Genomic DNA, 15,415 nt, shown 5'->3' with positions numbered 1-15,415 from the left:
AAAATAAATATTTTTTAAAAACTATGTAGGATGACATATTTTACGATCGACGTGAAGTTTAAGTAGAATAAGAAAAGAACATTTTGCGGGGTATTCCTATTCATCATCAATTCACTTACAAAAAATTTAAATATTTATAACTCAAAAACTACTGATTCTAATGTCGATTGTTATAAATCTAAATAATTAGAAATATATTTTTGTTGATAATATTAAGTTAAAAATTTATGTTAAAAAATGTAAAAACTTAAAATGTTTTAAGATAATAATACGAGTTAATTTTACAAATAACTTAAACTGGAGAAATTAAGTGAAAACAACGTTTTCAAAACCCATAATAGTTATTGAAATAGTGAGTGCAGTTCAATTAATTAATTATTCATTACATGCTCATACAAAATATTTACCAAATTGTTTTAGATTTTATTTTAAATCGTTGGAATGTTTTTAAGATCCGTGAAGTAATAGTTAAATAAGTAAAAAAAAATATTAGTTTAAATAAAGATATACTTCAGGAGTAATGACTGATTCGGAAATTGCTTCTTTTATAATACTATACATTGCATCATAATCTTTTGTAAATCTCCGATGATATCTAAATATTATCGTGAGTAGTTCAATCCTATTAATATAAGGACATTTCAAATCAGTTTGTAGCTTCGTTAGTAGTTCTAACATATTGTATTTGTTCATAGCTGTTAGCTTAAAAAAATTTGGTATATTAAGATTCCAACCATCGGGTCTATTAGTTTTTTCCCAATCAGCTAAATGCAATAGAATCTGAAAGTAAAATTTTGTTTAGAGATTAATTTTATAGCTCATTGAAAAGCGTTAAAATAAATTTATTTTATTCGAGAGGATTTTTTGGGGAAAAATATATCAGATTATATTTAATTTTATAGCAATGACTACTACCATAATTAAAATAGATTGATTGATTTAAAAAAAATGTTAATTCATGATAATATTGTTTTTATTTAGTCGATGGTTATAGTTGATCTTAGTGGGACTTTAAAGTAAAAATTACTTATTTTTATAACTAAAAACATACGATAAGGTACTAAATTATTTTTGACAAATTTAAATGATTTATTAATTTTTTCGTTATAAAAATTTCTAGGTGAAGAGTTATTTTGGTTGTAGTAATAAAAAAGTCAAATAAATATGTATTCACGAGTTATCATTAGAACTAAAAAAATAAAATAAATTTAAACTGTAAATTTTCAGTAGTTTTATATGAGATAATTAATTGGTTTTTGTAACAGGTTAAAGGTAATAGTCAATATTTATTTTTAATTTCAAATTTGCTACTTGTGGGGGTGGGGATTTAGAATACATTCTCGGTAGTCCACGCATGTAGTAAGAACCCACAGATAAAAGTTTATCTACACTCGGCCACCAATCCCTAGAAATAGGGTTTGGGCTGCGATATGGAAGTCAAAGAGAAATCACCACATTAACATCCTTAGTTAGGCTACTACTCTCTTTGTCTTCTGAAATAGATTCTCGCAGTGTAAAAATTTTGTACGAACGTAAAATAGCTGCCCGTTTGGATGTCCGGGTGGGACATACCGGACAGGATACATAAAAGCAGAGAATAGGAACATGGAACGTATAAATAATGTTGAAAACAGAAAAGCTGGAAAATACAAAAATATTAATGAAAAGATTAAATATAAACATATTAACATTATGCAAAATACGTTTGCCAGACAATGGTGACTTTTGGTCAGAAAATTTTAAAGTTATCCATACAAATAGTACAAAAAGACAACCCGGTTTTGGAATTATTCTCAATAAGAAGTGAGGTATGAGAGTTACAAACGTGGTAACTTACAGTAGCAGATTATTTTTGGTCAAAAAGTAATCAACATCAAACAACCTGGTAATTATACAAAATTATAACCAACGTTAAAAACAGATGATGATTAAGAAGTAAAAGAAGTGTAAGCAGGCATGGAGGAGCTTTTGAAACATGTTAATCCATACGATAATGTAATCATGATGGGATATTTTAATGCTATAGTTGGCGAATGCAGAGGGAAGGTAGAAAAATCGGAGACTTCGGCTTAGGTAAAATAAATGCAAGAGGAGAGGAAGTAGTAGAGTTCTGTAGAATAAATTGGATGGTTATAAGTTTATAACGAATACCAGATTTCAAAACCTCAAGAGAAGAATATATATACGGAAAATGCCAGACAACGCTGCTCGCTACCAAAAAGTTTAAATACTTGTGAGAAATTGCTTTAAGAACCAAGTTAAATTCTGTAAAATCTACCGAAGTGCTGATTGTGTCAGTGATCACAATAAAAAAGTAATAATTAAATACGAATTCCGATATAAAAAACACTACTATAAAGAGTACAGCAAAACAACTACTTAGTAGAGCAGAGGTTGTGGAACAATATAGACAACACATAGATTGTGAATATCAAAAAAGAAATGCAGATGATTCTTTGAATAAAAATGGAAGAACATAAAATCAACTATCATAAATGCGGCGGATAATGTTTTGACAAAAAAAAAAAAAACAGAATCAACGAAGAGGAGCATGGATAGATAAGGAAATAGTAAATTTTATAGATGAAAGACGAAAATATAAAAACAATAATAAAAGGTGAGGATAACATAAGTTTTTTCTCAACTAAGCATCAGAATTATTGAGAAGCCAAAAAAGCCAACAGCATGGCGAAATTGATGAGCTATTTAATGTTAAGAAAATAAGTTATGCGTATCGCAGGATCCAAAAATTTATCGGAAACAGAAAACGAAATTTCTCTAATACCAAAGATAAAAAAAGGCCAATTTCTAGTTGAAAATAACATAATAAAAATATGGAGAAAATACATTGAGAAGCTTTACAATGGAAAAAAAAACTGGATGAAATGACAACAAATGAAGAAGAAATGAAACTACCCATTTTAAGATCAAAATTTAAGGTTTAATGACTTGAAACAACATAAAACGCATGGGGGATTGATAATATAACAGCAGAATTATTGCAATGTACAAAGCAAGAAGATAAAAGGCGCTTTATATCAACTAATTAGGGATATACATGAGAAAGGAACGATGCCAGATAAATTATTTCAAGAATTATACCAATGAAAAGTGGAGCAAATTCCTGTGAGAAGTTTACTGACACATGCCTCATAAATCTTAACAAAAATAATAAAATGAAGAATAGAAGAAAAAGTGGAGCAGTACTTTAAAAATGACCAATTGGTTTTAGAAGACAAAAAGGTATACGAGAAGCAATTTTAGGACTGTGAGTTTTAATTTAAAAACAGATCGGTAAAAATAAAGTTAAATATTTGGCCTTCATAGACCTTGAAAAAGCTTTTGATAAAGTAAATTGAAATAAAATGCTGCTCACACTACAAGAAATAGATGTTGAACAGCAAGACCTAAGAATGATCCATAGTCTCTATAAGAATCAGACAGCTTGCATTGAAAAAGGAGAAATCACTACTAACACTCAAATGAAAAAGGGGGTATGACAAGACTGTACGTTATCACCATCAATCATTAATTGCTACATCAAAAAAGTTATAAATAAATTGAAACAAAGCTAAAAAGACTAAAATTGTGGAGAAATTGTTTCAACGATACGTTTTACCGATGACTTTGTGATAATAACAGATATGACGAGACATACAGGCATACAGCGTGCAATTGAAGAAACGGATGAAAAGCTCAGGACATCAGAAATGAAAATAATAGTCTGTTCCAGAGACCCAGAAGTAAAAGCTGATGTATACACCGATAGTCAAAAAATGGAGCAAGTTGAGGAAATGGTATATCTAGGGAGAAAAATTACATCTGATGGTTAAGAATCATTGTCATATTAATAGAAAATGTTTTAAATAAAATGAAATATCACAACATTTTAGTATTATTTACAAATATATTAAATAGCTTAGGATTAATTACTTTGCTCATATGTTTAGCTTTTAAAAACATAAAATGTTGATCGTCTTTAAAATTTTCAGATTTAAGGAATTTTTTTTCATTGTTTACCAATTGCATTATATTATAATAAACGTTCTTATAAGCTGCTTTATTTTCATCGTTATATTGGTTACTTTTACTAACTACTCCATATAATTCCATTAACCATTTATTGGCGATAAAACAATTTTTTATTTGAAATTCCGTCGTTGTATATTCTTTTTTTGCTATTTTAACATAAAAAATTGTTATTGATCCATAATTTTCTTGTTTATTTTCAACTTCATTGTAATCATAGTCTTTTGCAGTATTGGCGTTTATTTTTTTATGGAATTTGACAAAAACGTTAAGTAATTTGATTGCTTAAAAATAAAAATAATATGATAAGTTTTAAATTTATGTTGTAATAATATAAATTTAATTAGGCAACGTAAAAAATCAAGGATTGTTTGTCTTACGATACGTTAAATCTTTTTTTTTTTAATTAATTAAAACAACTTAAGTAGTTTATAAGCTTATGCATGTCAATGTTTTAAATGTATAATGCATATTATATTCATTATTGTATATTTTTAAGAACAGTTACTTGAATTTAAGTGGGTGCGTAAAGTATTGAAGAACGTGATGAAATAGGTTACAACTAAGCTAATTAATGAATATATTTTATACAATGATGAATTATCATGTCAACACCTTATTACGCACGTATTAATAATAATAATATTGCGTATACAATTTTTTTGGTAAAACTTAGTGGATAGTGAAAATGTATGTCGATCAAATATATGCATTTTTAATACTCAAATCTCTATGGATGAAAATATTTTGAGAATTGGAAAAGTATTATCTTCCATTGTAAAATATTTTTTGTTTTATGGAGTTTCTAAATGATTACCTACCTACATTCCATGCGGATAAATAATTCATTGAATCGTAAAAAAATAAACAGGAGTATACGTAACGATACGATAACCGATCGAAGAACACTAATGCGATGGCGACGACTACGAACGGATTTCGGGGACACACGATACGCGCGCGGCTCGCAAAAGACGCGTTCCACGCGATCAGAAAACGCGCGGACACGATAAAGGCGAAACCGAATCGCGCGGAGAGAAAACCGGAGAACAAAAGACGGCCGCCTCTGTGACGGATACGGCCGCGGCTGAGGACCGAATCCGCGGGAAAAATGCACACGGACGGGATGAAAAAGATGCGCTTTTCGCTATGGCATCGAGAACGCGACTGAAAAAGGTCGGTCGGGTCTATCAGACCCGAGCATTTTAAATATAGATAAGAAAGTTATGTTGGTCATACTGTAATACTTGATATCTTCAATAGCTGTAGTCAATATACCTAACAACCATTAGTTATCATAGTTGGTATTTATTTTTCAATTTCAGTATCATTTAATTCAGCCGGAAAACAAAATGGGTCTGTGAGACCCAACCTATTCACTCACGTATTAAATAAAACAAATTCCTGTGAGACAAATTTTTCGGATTCCACCGAATGTAACTATTTTATAAAGCTCATTTTGACATAATTCTTATTACATTAAATTAATTACTACATTTTATAGATTTGGTATAAATATGGCGGCTCTAAGTATAGAAGATATTAATAAATTATTAGAGGAACCTATGGTTGACTATGATTTTGGTGATGAATGGGATGATGAAAATGTAGATCCGAATTTTCAAATAGACAGCGACCACAATACAGACTCTGAAGAAGACTGTGATACCTCCGAATCTCCCCATAATAATGATAACATTGAAAATGAAATGATTGAAACTGTCGAAACAGTAGAAAATGAAACAAATTCTATGGAGTACAGACGAATGTATTTTACGAGTAAAGACCAAAAAACTAAATGGAAAAACAAAAATAAAATATTCAAGTAAGAACTCGTTCACATCACATTATAACGCACTTACCCGGTGTAAAACCGATTGCGAAAAATGCGCTAAGTGATGTACATGGTTATTGTTTATAAAAAACGATATGTTAGAACACATCGTTACATGTACAAATATGTTTATAAATAAAGTTGCTGGAAATTACAGTAATATCTGGTATGTAAAATGTACAAATATTATTGAGTTAAAAGGTTTTATTGGTTTACTTTATATGGCTGGTGTCTTGCATGGTGGAAGACTAAATTTGGATGAATTTTAGGAAAGGGATGGGACAGGCGTCGAAATTTTTTGGGCAACTATGTCACTGCAAAGGTTCAGATTTTTGATTCGTTGCATTAGATTTGATGATCTTGATACTAGAATACAGAGAAAAGTGACTGATAAATTTGCACCTTTTAGAGAAGTATTTGATTTATTTATAAACAATTGTAAACAGAACTACAGCATTGGAGAGTTCGGCACTATTGATGAGACACTAGTAGCGTTTCGTGGTCGTTGCCCATTTAAAATATATATACCAAGTAAGCCGGCTAAGTATGGAATTAAAGTATTTAGTCTTGTAGATGCTAAAATGAGTTACACATACAATTTAGAAGTATATGCTGGAAAACAGCCGCCAGGGGCATTCGACATCAGTAATAAATCAGAGGACGTGGTAAAAAAATTATGTGAACCAGTGTTTGGAACAAACAGAAATATAACTTTAGATAACTGGTTTACTAGTTATAACTTGGTACAGACAATGCTAACATTACACAAATTGACAATCGTTGGCATTATAAGAAAAAATAAAAGGAAATTACCTACATCATTTGTTACAACTAAAAATAAACCCGTGTATTTTTGTACATTTGGATTCCAAGAAAACTGCACTATAGTATCATATATTCCTAAAAAAAATAAAGTTGTACTCTTGATTTCTAGTTTACATAATGATGACAAAATCGACCCGGAATCTGGCGAAAGAAATAAACCAGAAATAATAACAATTTATAATAGTACGAAAGGGGGAGTCGATAATGTGGATTGAATGACTACCGACTACTCAGTTGCAAGGAATACTAATCGCTGGCTATTAACAATGTTTTTTTATATATTGAATATTTCATCAATAAATGGTGGTATTATTCATAACGCAAATAACAAACGAAATATGGCGAGCCGAGCTTACGTAAAAAACCTATCTCTGTCATTAGTAAAAGAATGTTTAGTACAGAGGGCTCATAATAAACATTTGCCAACACTATTGAGACAGTCAGCAAAACGGCTAAGTGGAATTAAAGAATGTACGCAGGTACCAAATAAAGGAAAACGAGGAAGGTGCCATTATTGCAAAAGTGATAGCAAAACACAATACTACTGTGAAGACTGCCGCCAGAAATGATTATGTATAAAACACGCAAAATTCGTCTGCGAAGAGTGTTATTCAGAGGTGCATAATTTATAAAATAATTTGTTTTTTTTTTTTAAATTTTATAATTAACTGTTATTTTGATGTATATAATTTATTTTCTAACTTTGTTTATTATTAAAAATTGTAATTATCATAATTTAAAATGGAGATCAATTTTTTAATTTTGTTTTATTATATTTGTAAGAAGGGTCAAAAGTTTTTATTTATCACCATTAAATATTTTATTATTTTGTTTCGTAATTGTTACAATATATTTCTAAGAGTGTCTTTGTAATTGTTATTCATATTTGAAGAAATAAAGTTTTACCATAAAAGAGTAAAATCGATGTATTAATATGGGTCTATCAGACCCATGATACCTATTAATGTAACATTTTTTCACCTACCTAACCAAGGGTTAAGGCCGGAAAACAACAACGATACGACCGATAACGATAACGGCGGGAGATAACGACGGGGAGACATAAACATAGAAACAATTTTAATTTTTCGATTGGTCGAGAAACTATACCTATCGGCAGAAGTGCGAACTATTCTTCGTTTTATATTATAAGACTAGCACCGGTGAAACTCGCTGTAAGTGAATACCTTAGGTCGGTGAAACTCGCTATATGTGAATACCCTAGGTCGGTAAAACTCGCTGTATATGAATACCCTAGGTCAGTAGTCGGCAATAGGCGGCCCGCGGGCCAATTCTAGCCCATGAAGGAAAAATAATTGGACCACAAAAAAATATTTTTTTTTAATAATGCTGGTTTTCCATAATATAATATAAAACACATAATATATATTTAATTTAATTTATGATATATTTAGAGATAACGATTGTGTTTATCGTTAACCGTTATTTACAATAATGGTCGCGATAACACAACAATTATTAACTAATATCTGAGTTTTTACTGGCCCTCGATATCTTTTTTTGGCTGTATGTAAACTGCGGCAAAAAAAAAATTAAGATTATACAATCTGCGGCAAAACCGATAAGATACATTATACAAACTACGGCAATTTATTTTATATAGGTACCTTCTATTATATACTATATCTTATATACCTGTCTATGTGCCTATGTGTACCTAATATGTAGGTACCATGTATGTAATTTGTCTTGCGTACAAATTGGTAAGGTAAATCCAAATGTATTTTTAAGTTTTAACGAAACATATCGGTAATATCGGTTCCTGTACTTTTGTTAATATTAGTTAGTCTTAGTTGGTCTTACAAGTGTTAGTAGTTATTATTTATTCAACGTCATGGAGTTTACAACAATGTTTAGCCAGAATGGCAAAATATTAACAGTGTTAAACAATTTTAAATTCAAATTTAAATACGAATCAAAGACAAATGGTAATAAAACATGGGAATGCGTCAATAAAACATGCAAGGCCAAATTGGTCTTCAACAAGGAAAAAATTCTTGATCAAGAAAAAATCTGTTTTGGATCATAGTCATGAATCAGATTCTTCAATTGAACGTCAAGCAGTAATATAAGTAATAATATTAAACGAAAAATATCTGAAAGCAATATAAACGAAATGCCATCTAAAATAATAAGAAAAGAACTTCGCAGTTTAGAAAACGATACTCAATTACTGGTTAATGATATTTCATATATTCGTAGAAATTTATATAATAAAAAAAACAAAAATCACCCACCACTTCCCAAGGATATTAATGAAGTACATACAGTTCTAATAAATATGAATATTATGACTAACAAAAATGAAAACTTTTTGCTAATTAATGATAAGGAAACAAATATAATTGTATTTACATGTCTCACAAATTTAAAATACTTATGTTCTATGGAAAAAGTTTTTATGGACGGAACATTCCAGTTCTGTACTAAATTTTTTTATCAGTTTTTTGTACTGCATGGTTTTCAAAATGGTATATATATGTCTCTGGTATATGCATTGCTTCCCAATAAACGTACATCGACTTATGAACATTTATTTAAAAAGTTACGTGATGCATGTTTGACCGCAGGATTTGTACTTAACCCGAATATGTTCGTAATTGATTTTGAAATTGGAATACACGAAGCGGTTCGCAGTATATGGCCAACCAGTATTATTCGAGGTTGTAATTTTCATCTTGGCCAAGCGTGGTTTAGAAAATTACAAAATTTGGGTCTATCTAAACTTTATATTGAAGGAGTTACAGATGAAGGAAAATTTTTAAATTATATTTTTGGTCTCCTGTTCCTTGAACCTGATGAAGTCGAAGATTCGTTTGTTTTTTTTAGCAGATATGCCATCTAATAATAAAATAGTACAATTTTGTGATTATTTAACAGAAACTTATATGCAAGACGTATTCCCTCCTTCTTTGTGGGCATCGAAATCAGAAATTATAACAAATAATGTATGTGAATCTTTCCATTCAAAATTTAATGCATATTTTTATCATCATTACCCATCACTATATAAATTTATAGATGCTATACAGGATATTCAAGTTGACACATATATAAAAATTAGAAGTGCAGAAGAAGCGGTAATACAAAAAAAGAAATAAAGCGACAACGCAAAAATACAAATTTATAAACGAACAGCGACAAATGAAAGAAGAAGGACGAATTTCATGATATGAATTTTTGAAAAAAGTATGTTTTAAAAATAAACGACAAAGTGTTAATTAGGTACCTATTGTATTATTATTTTATTTTTTAAACTGAATTTTTTTTTGGATTATAAGATCCCTATAACAATCTTTTAAAATAATTTTTAATAATAATAATATTTTTCAATTTTAATATTGGTTTTTTGATTATACAGTGAAACCTGACTTAACGGACACCTCTCTTAACGGACAAAATGTCCAGGTCCCGGCAAAAAGATAAGCATTCCAATGTATTTCGACCTGTCTATAACTGACTCCTTCTATTACGGACACGGACACTAATATTTAACCCGAAAATTTCATAACGGACAAAAATACATACTACAAAACAGCGTCGATAAGGAACGCAATTAGGTCATTCAGTGAAAACACGGATTACGACCAATTACATTATCGCCGATTACAATAACGCTAATTGCGATTACCTATTGAATTCATAAAGTTGAAATTTGTACAACAATTTAGGTTAATATAATTTAACAGAAATATATCCAGTTATAAATTGCAATACGTATAAATGATAACTATGAGTATCAAACAGGCGCGGATATAGAACTAAAATTAGGGGGGTCATATACTCATATTTATGAAAAGACAAAATGTTAATACATAGTTAAAACATAATGAAAGTATATTATAAATTAAAATGAGAACTTTATTAATAGTTGTTGTTTTAATTAAATGACAAAGTTTAGTCTCCTTTGTTTTGTTTTTCCAAATCTGGAAATAATTTCATCAACATTTATTGCTATATTCTTGTGAATATTAAGTAAAGCGAGACTAATGAGGCGTTCCTCTCCCATATTTTATTTTTAAAACATTGAAACCTGTCTATAACGGACACCTGTCTATAACAGACAATTATTTTGGTCCAGTGACTGTCCGTTATATACAGGTTTCACTGTACTATCATTACTATCATTACGATCTCTTAAAATAATTGTTGATAATAATAATATTTTTCAATTTTAAAAATTGGTTTTTCTTAATTTTTACACCTAATACTCTAATAGACTATATACTCTAATTAAACAATAAATGTGTATATAGTATATTATAATAGAAGGTATATAAAATAAATTGCCGCAGTTTGTATAATGTATCTTATCGGTTTTGCCGCAGATTGTATAATCTTAATTTTTTTTTTGCCGCAGTTTACATATCGACTTTTAGAAAAAGGTAAATTTTGCCGCAGTTTACCATCTTTCCTTTTTTTTTAATTTTCTGGATCTCCATAGAATTTAATTGCCGACCCCTGCTCTAGGTAGCTGAAAATCGTTTGAAGTGAATTTCCTAGGTAGGAGACAGGACTTTAGAATACAGTAGTTAGAAAAGTCTAGTAGGCGAAACCAGTGATAACGACGTTTGAGATGTTGGTACCTCTGATTTGGTGGCTCTATACTTTGGCGGTGTCGTTTTAAACGCATAAATAATAAAAGTCCAATTCGAGCGTCTAGTGGTCGGTCATTTCATTAAATTCATAGACATCTTGTCTTGTAGTTCGCCCTGTGCTTTTGTAAATGGAAAATGAATAAATACATTCCGAAAAAGGCAATTGAGTGTCTTTGTATCAGTCATCATCCGGTACGGTGAATGCCGATATCATGACTGGGCAATCCAACTGCGGCGGATTGTTATACCTTTTGACGTTGAAGGCGTTGTGCTGTTCAGTACGTACAAAAGTTCAAATCGAATCGAGTGCTCGATCTTCAAGCTATCACCATTGAAAATCCAATTAAACGCGTTTAAACCTCCCAGGTTAGCGGACGATGTGGGCGCAAAGGGAAGATTTTAAACGTATTAATGAAAATACATATCAAACGTTAGCGAGTTGAAGATCAAAAAACTGTACATAATATTTAATATTTTTTTGATATTTTATAGATAGTTAGATATCGAAAAGAAATATTATGCACTTTCTGTGATCACAAAATATTTAAAAATCAAAAAAAAAAAAATGTACTACTACCGTTTTTCCCCTGTACCTTTCAAATGTAAACAACTGAAAGGCTAAACATATAAAATAATGAATTCACGGTCAAAACTGAGTAAAACAACTGTATTGTCATCAATAGAATGTTCTCAGGCTATAATATAAGTTTCATATCACATAATATGTACATTTGAATTTTGCAAACTGTTAGCAATAACTATAATTGGTTTTTATTTTTAATTAAGTATATATAATATAGTAAGTTATAATGTGTAACATAAACACACATAAATATATATATTTATTGAATATAATAATCTATCTTTAATCTATTTAAAAAAATGAATAATTGAATACTATTGTGTAATTTAATGCTCGTGTAAAGTATATTATAATAATATAATAATATAATATATTTTGTCATCACTCATCAATCAATATAAAATTAAATGTGTGAGATCAAATCATTTTTAAAATTAGAAAAATATTTTATGAGTAGTAGTGTAAGATTGGATATCAAAACGAAAATAGCAATTAATTGACACGCAAATATTTAAAATAATCAAAAAATGAAAAAAAAAAAAAAAATCGAATATGCATTTTCTTATGGAGCCGCCCGGATTTCGCCGGAACGGGTTTCAAACCTGCCTACCTAACGTTGGGGGAACCTATCCTAATACCTATCGACAACTGTTTGAGTCTATGACTGAATCTCGAGCACTTAAACCGTTTTAGTGATGCGACGAAAACTATATTATACGTCGTTTAACCAATACAATTTTCACGATTCGCGTGTCACGAAACTGTAAATCGCATACTTATTGTTGTTTAGTGTTTCTGACGTATTCTTTCACATTATTTAATTGTATACGTCTTAATGATGTACCAAGTTTGTTATCACAGACACATATCACGATATCGCCCCAAACGTATGCGCAATTAAAAGTATTAAAACGATTTTAACGATTCGAGAGGAAGACTCTGTTTTTGTAATACACATAAGAATCTGTTAAACCCGACGCGTGTTTCTTTTTTATACACATAATCGCATTTCGTACGCTATCGAGACAGTACTGATGAGGTTGCGGAGGCGTCCGAAGGTGGAGACACCGAAAACAAAACAACACGTATTTGATGCGGATAATTATTTTATCGAATCGTAATAAAACAAACAGGCTCATACGTGACGATACGTTTTCTGGACGCGACGACGACGGCCGCGAACGGAATTCGGGGACGTGCGGCTCGTGAGAGACGCGTTCTACGCGACCAGAAAACGCGCGGACGCAAAAAAGGCGAAACCGATTCGGGCGGAGAGAAAAACCGGAGAAAAACAGGCGACGTTCGTTGACGAGCGGCCGCCTCCACGACGGATACGGCCGCGGCCGAGGACCGAATCCGAACGAAAAACGCACGCGGACGAGACGAAAAAGTCCCGCTTTGGGCTATAAGGTAGAGAACGCGACGGAAAAAGTTCTCTAAAGGCCGAAAATCGGGTGAAAAGCGGAAAAAATGGTGTATAAAAACAATAATAATAACGACCGATAACGACGGGGGAGATAAGCGATGACAACGATAAAAAAAAATTTTAATTTTTCTATTGGCCACACTAAACCAGAGCGTTCTGGCGGAAATAAAAATAGCTCGTTTTGGTTTTATATTATAAGAAAGAAGATATGATGTATAAAAATATTGGGTTTTAAATATATTAATCGGACTTGCATGTATTTTGAAGTTTACTCATGTGCTTTAATTTGAAAATATATATTACAATTTTGAATAATGTATATTATAAACATATATATTTTAGTTATAATAAATAGCATTTATTTAAAATATTCATAATAAAATTACGTAGGAAAATCAATTTTTTTTTTTTGTCAAAAATAGTAGTCTAAACATTAAACATACGTAGGAACATCGTATTTAAAAAAAAAAAAAAAAAACTATATTCAATCTAATCACACTTATTATATAAAATTGTTTTAATTAATACGGATTTTTCTAATTGATATCAATAATTGGATGATTAAGATAGTATATTTCAGTAAATACCAATATTGGCGTTTTGAATATTTGCATCATATTTTTCTGATTTTGTGTCCATATCTAATATCGAAGAGAGAATTAGATGTAATACTTCTTCTTTGATAAGTTGATTGTGTGTCGTTAATTCCTGAAAATATTAAAGGAATATATTTTAATTACACTTATGACATTATATTAATACTAAACTTTGTAAATCAAAGTTTCTACATTTTAAATTTAATTTAAATTAAATTTGTTCAAATCTTACTTGATAAAGCTCTTCTATTAAATTTCTTTTACTCATATTATATAAAATACGCAATTTAGGAATAATTGTTGACTGAAAACCTAAAGAATACATAGGTCAATAATAAAGTTATTGATTTGAGTTAGTTATTATAATATCATTCATGATTTGAATTACCTGTTAAAGTTACATTATCGTGTACATGTTTTTGAAATAAACTAAATTCGTCATCATTATGTGGTTCATCATCTCGTGTAACGAAGCTTTGAACAGTTTCTAATGCCCATTTAATCGCAAAAAAGTTCATTAATCTATCCTAAAAAAAAAAAGAAAAATATATTTGTTATTGTTTTCAGAAGAAAAATTAATTCTGTCATAAAACGATACAACTGTTAAATTATTAACATCTTTTAGAATTTTAGATTGTTAGCGAACCAGTGGCGCCAAAGTATATGTTTATCTATGACAAATGTCATAGATGAATTTGGTGACCTTAGTTATTTAGTGTACAAATTTAGAAAATTGTAATACCTACTGGCTATTACCTAGTACCTACATACAAAGCTATAATATTATTTTAGTAATCTGTGATACGACCAAATGTAATCATAAAATAAGACGTATCGAAAAGTCGAAAATATGCTTAGATATTATACCGTATACGTATAGGAATAGGAATTCAATAATCTGTAAAATAAAACAATATTTATAAATTCATTGTCGATATTATTTTTGTATTTATTAACTGGATATTTATAGACATTCGCGATTGAGATAAGAAACCCAATTTTGAACTGTTGTGTGTGGTTAGGGACGTTTCGATTTTTCCGATATGAGTAAATATCGATACTTTTCTTTCGATATGAGTATTTTTAGTATCGATACTTTTGATTCGATATTTTATCATATCGATACAAATATCCGGTATCGATACTATTTTTCCATGGAGATTATAATAATGTTATTATATTAACTCACTGAATCTAAGGATGGTTGAAACCACGGTTATCGAGTTTTTAACACCGTGTAGACGTGATAGTTGTGTTATCTGGTGTTACTTTTATTCAAGGTTTATAGATACTAAAGGTTGCCTCATTTAAGAAATATTGAAAAAATAGGAGTGGGAGTATTTTGCGCCGTGACGTAATCGTCGTACATACTACACTATGATAAGCATTAAAAGCATGGATAGCATGCTTTATTTTATTCTTTAGCCTTTTGCCTTTACGGTTTACACTGTTTACAGCGTTTATTTAATTATCATTAGCTTTTTAAAATTTGTAATTAGTATT

The 15,415-nt window shown here is 30.0% G+C and overlaps 1 protein-coding gene across 1 annotated transcript; it reads right to left on the bottom strand.

Annotated features, from left to right (window-relative positions):
• Positions 1–489: 489 nt before the first annotated feature.
• LOC112600748 lies at positions 490–14,433 on the bottom strand. Its single transcript, XM_025348054.1, has 5 exons — positions 14,301–14,433; positions 14,145–14,224; positions 13,904–14,024; positions 3,934–4,313; positions 490–780 (listed from the first exon to the last, which is right to left on the bottom strand). Exons 1-5 carry the CDS (start codon positions 14,428–14,430, stop codon positions 490–492), a joined length of 1,002 nt encoding a protein of 333 aa, XP_025203839.1. The 5' UTR covers positions 14,431–14,433.
• Positions 14,434–15,415: the final 982 nt, after the last annotated feature.

This window comes from Melanaphis sacchari, unplaced genomic scaffold (assembly GCF_002803265.2).
Source record: "Melanaphis sacchari strain LSU unplaced genomic scaffold, SCAv2.0 Contig685_pilon_pilon, whole genome shotgun sequence".
Lineage (NCBI taxonomy): Eukaryota > Metazoa > Arthropoda > Insecta > Hemiptera > Aphididae > Melanaphis > Melanaphis sacchari.
The sequence above is the reverse complement of the archived record's forward strand: the minus strand, read 5'-3'. Positions and strand labels throughout refer to the sequence as shown.

Bases quoted from the DNA above. Each gene is read 5' to 3' on its own strand.
- LOC112600748 (XM_025348054.1), bottom strand. From the start codon at position 14,430: ATGAACTTTTTTGCGATTAAATGGGCATTAGAAACTGTTCAAAGCTTC. The intron at 14,225-14,300 runs GTAATTCAAATC...TGTATTCTTTAG, and splicing joins CGATAATGTAACTTTAACAG to GTTTTCAGTCAACAATTATT. The intron at 14,025-14,144 runs GTAAGATTTGAA...TAATATTTTCAG, and splicing joins TAATAGAAGAGCTTTATCAA to GAATTAACGACACACAATCA.